We start from the raw sequence: 3666 nt of genomic DNA on the forward strand, positions 1-3666 counted from the left end.
TTGTTGTCTGCACTAAGGAAGCAAAATATTCCCAACCAAACATTGTCACTCCTCGGTAGATGAAACACCTTCGCAAGTGCGCAACATCCTCTTGCCTTGTCATGCTTTTCATCTTCTCAGCCGTATATCTTCACATCACTCCAGCCATGACAACAAGGGCGGTCATCCTCAAAAAAGAGAATATCGCATGAAATGAATTAAAAGAGAATGTATGCGTTTATTTTTATTCAAATTGAATTAAAAGAGAATATGACATGAAATGATAAGAATGCATATAAATGGATCATTATAAAGGAACTTATTTTTTCACCAAATAACATAGGGTTCGAAACATTTTTATAAATTAGTACATCACATTAGAAGAATATTAGTGATTTTTTCTAGATTTTTGAGAATTTATTTGAGTATTAAAAATTGCTAGAATTTATAAAAGTTAGCTTATTTAGAGAATTTTAATTAAATATTGGCTCATGCTTTTTGGATCAAACCAATTAAAACGGATTGCTAGTGACCTCTATTTTGTTCGTGAAAATGTTTAGAATTTTTAGACTATTTTTATACTCCCAAATAAAATCGTGAGTTAAATAAAAAAAACATGAATTTTTAACACATTTCTGCGTTCTACTGTAGCTTGCTAGCTTCTAGCTGCACGGTAGAAGCCGTATTCCGCAACTGAGGTGCCGAAAGTTGCTGAATACAGCGTGTTTTTGGTATTTAAGGTGTCGAATACGGTGAACAGTGTCGTATTCGGTACTTTAGTTGTCGAAATCAGTGGGCCCGACGTATTTTCGGAGTTTGAGGTACCGAAATTGAGTTTTTGGATTTTAAAGTGCCGAATACAGATGCTAGATTTACAAATACGCCGATATGTTATCTATTTTCGTAAATACGCTAGCGTATATTGTCTATTTTTATATTTTAGCCCCTCCATATCTATATCCACTCCCAACTCTCTCTCTCCCTAGGAGAGGGAGGAGTAGACCGGTCCTGTTAAATCTGTCACAACCACCTGCACGTCGGCTTCACCTCGGCATTGCCTTGGCGAGCTCGTATCTTGTGGTTGGGGAGGGGGAAAGGAGGGAGGAGATGAAGGGGCTGAGCGGGCCGAAGCTGCTAGTGGTGCACCCGTCGTCGAACAAGCCGTCAGGCGGCGCGGGGTCGCCGGGGGCGGCGGTTCTTGGCCCGCGGCGCCGGGTGTGCGTCGCCGTGTTCTTTGCCTGCTTCGCGTGCGTGTCCCTGGCGACCACGCTGCTGTCGGCCGCGCGGGACCCAGGGGCGGCTGGAGCATCCGGGAGGGCGTCGGCGGCGTTCGCGGTGCCGGTGGGGGCCGGAGGCGGCGCGGCGGCGGCGGCGGGGCTGCCGGGGTACGTGTTCGACGCGCTGGTGCAGTACGCGGCGGCCGGGGGGAACTCGACGCCGAGCATGCCGGGCGGCGACGTGCGCGCCATCGCGGCGGTGCTGAAGCGGCGCGCGCCGTGCAACCTGCTGGTGTTCGGCCTCGGCGGGGAGACGCCGCTGTGGCGCGCGCTCAACCACGGCGGCCGCACCGTGTTCCTCGACGAGAACCAGTACTACGTGTCCCACCTGGAGGGCCGGCACCCGGGGCTGGAGGCCTACGACATCGCCTACACCACCACCGTCCGCGAGTTCCCCGACCTCCTCGACGCCGCCCGTGCCGCGCACGCCGCCGAGTGCCGCCCGGTCCAGAACCTCCTCTTCTCCGACTGCCGCCTCGCTATCAACGACCTCCCCAACCAGCTCTACGACGACTCCTGGGACGTCATCCTCGTCGACGGCCCGCGCGGGTACCCATTCGACTCTACCATCCAACATCCAACTTTTATCATCGTCTTCTCCAATAAAAGATCCAATTTTTATCAGCTTCATTTCTCGCTCTAGCTAACGCCGCCAGCTAAATCCTTCTGCAATGTGGCTCGTGTTCGGCGTAACAGGTACACGGCGTCGTCGCCGGGGAGGATGTCGGCGATATTCACGGCAGGGGTGCTGGCGCGGACGCGGGCGGGGGAGGGCGCGGCGACGGACGTGCTGGTGCACGACTACGAGCGGGAGGTGGAGCGGGCGTGCTCGAGGGAGTTCCTGTGCGAGGAGAACCGTGTCGCCGAGACCAGCACGCGGTCGCTCGCGCACTTCGTCGTGCGCGGCGGGAGCGCCGTCCGCCGGGACGCCTTCTGCGGCGGCGCGGTGGCGGCCGCCCACTAGTTTTACCCTTACCTCTTCAATTTTTTTTTTAACATCCTTCGATGAGTGATGGTTAATGATGATGTTGTTCATGTGGGTGAAATGAAAAGGAGAAAAAGGGAAAGGTAAAGCCTGTAAAAATTGGTGTGACCAAAAAGCAGAGGAATGTCGAATGTGTCTCTGTCCTTCGACGACTCCTTGGTGATGGTTAATCCTGTTCTTCTTTTCTGAAGATTTTTTCACGTTTCCTCACCACAACACAAGGATTTAACATTATGGCAATCTAAGAAATGAGCGCAAGCACCCTCAATTAGGATTAAAATTTCGGGATTTTTTGTGAATTTTGAAAATTTTATAGGGGAACAAAATATTTAATTCTGGATTTTTTTCACTGATGAGATATACGAGACTCATAGCATAGAAGACGACGAAGTTTCATAATTTTTGATTTTTTTTATCAGTGAAGGAAAAATATAAAACGAAATTAAAATCGCTGCTCTCGATCAGGTGGTTACCAATGAAGGAATGTGAATTCGCAACTGCAATGGAGGAAGCAGGAAGTAAGTGCCGAATTGGCAGCATTAACATGCTGCCATTTTTGGTTTGGTAGCCTTACAGGAGCATGCGCATCCTTCATTGATGCGGGGCCTCGCCTGTCCATGGTGGGCAGAGCCCACTGCTCCCAGGCCGGACAGCCTCGTCGCGGTCGGGCGCGGGGTCATGGACCGTGACGGGGGGCCGGGACGGGCGGTGGGAGTGGAGCTCGTCCGGTCCGGCGACCACTGTTGGCTCGTCTTCTCCCCTCTTCTGCTGACGCGGCACGAGGTGCTGCTGCCGGCTCGTGCGGGGCACGGCGGTGGAAGAATTGACAGTTCTGTGCTGCTAATGACGCGCGGATAGCGGTCAGGTTGGCACCCGACGCGTGAGGAAAGAAATCAAAAATAAATAATATACGGGATATTTAATAAAATAGATAATATGTTAGCACATTTGTAAATTTAGTATTCATATTTAGCACTTAAATAAAAAAAATCTAATTTTAGAACACGAGGCATCGAAAATGAGTTGGCCCATCTGTATTCGGCAACGATCTGCATTTGACACATGAGATGCTAAATACGATACACAGTGCCATATTCTACTACAAGTGCCGAATATAGCCAACCTTACCGTGCAAATCAAAATTCATAAAATTTCATCATCCTCTTCAATTTTTTATTCAAATTAAATTAAAAAGATAATATTATATGAAATGATAAAAATACACACAGACAGAGCGTTACAAATGAACTTATTTTTTTATCAAATAATCTAGAGTTAAAAATATTTTTATAAATTAGTACATCACATGATAAGAATATCAGTGAATTTTCTAGATTTTTGAGAATTTATTTGAGTATTAAAAATTGCTAAAATTTATAAAAGTAGACTTATTTGGAGATTTTTAATTAAATATTGGCTCGGTCT

The 3666-nt window shown here is 48.1% G+C and overlaps 1 protein-coding gene across 1 annotated transcript; it reads left to right on the forward strand.

Moving 5' to 3' along the window:
* The first annotated feature begins 939 nt into the window (after window positions 1–939).
* On the forward strand, window positions 940–2393 carry LOC133927267 (protein IRX15-LIKE-like). Its single transcript, XM_062373648.1, has 2 exons — window positions 940–1805; window positions 1953–2393. The coding sequence occupies exons 1-2, from the start codon at window positions 1087–1089 to the stop codon at window positions 2218–2220; spliced, it is 987 nt and encodes a 328-aa protein (XP_062229632.1). The 5' UTR covers window positions 940–1086; the 3' UTR covers window positions 2221–2393.
* Window positions 2394–3666: the final 1273 nt, after the last annotated feature.

Source organism: Phragmites australis, chromosome 8 (assembly GCF_958298935.1).
Source record: "Phragmites australis chromosome 8, lpPhrAust1.1, whole genome shotgun sequence".
Taxonomy (NCBI): domain Eukaryota; kingdom Viridiplantae; phylum Streptophyta; class Magnoliopsida; order Poales; family Poaceae; genus Phragmites; species Phragmites australis.

Bases quoted from the DNA above. Each gene is read 5' to 3' on its own strand.
- LOC133927267 (XM_062373648.1), top strand. From the start codon at position 1,087: ATGAAGGGGCTGAGCGGGCCGAAGCTGCTAGTGGTGCACCCGTCGTCG. The intron at 1,806-1,952 runs GTACCCATTCGA...TCGGCGTAACAG, and splicing joins CTCGTCGACGGCCCGCGCGG to GTACACGGCGTCGTCGCCGG.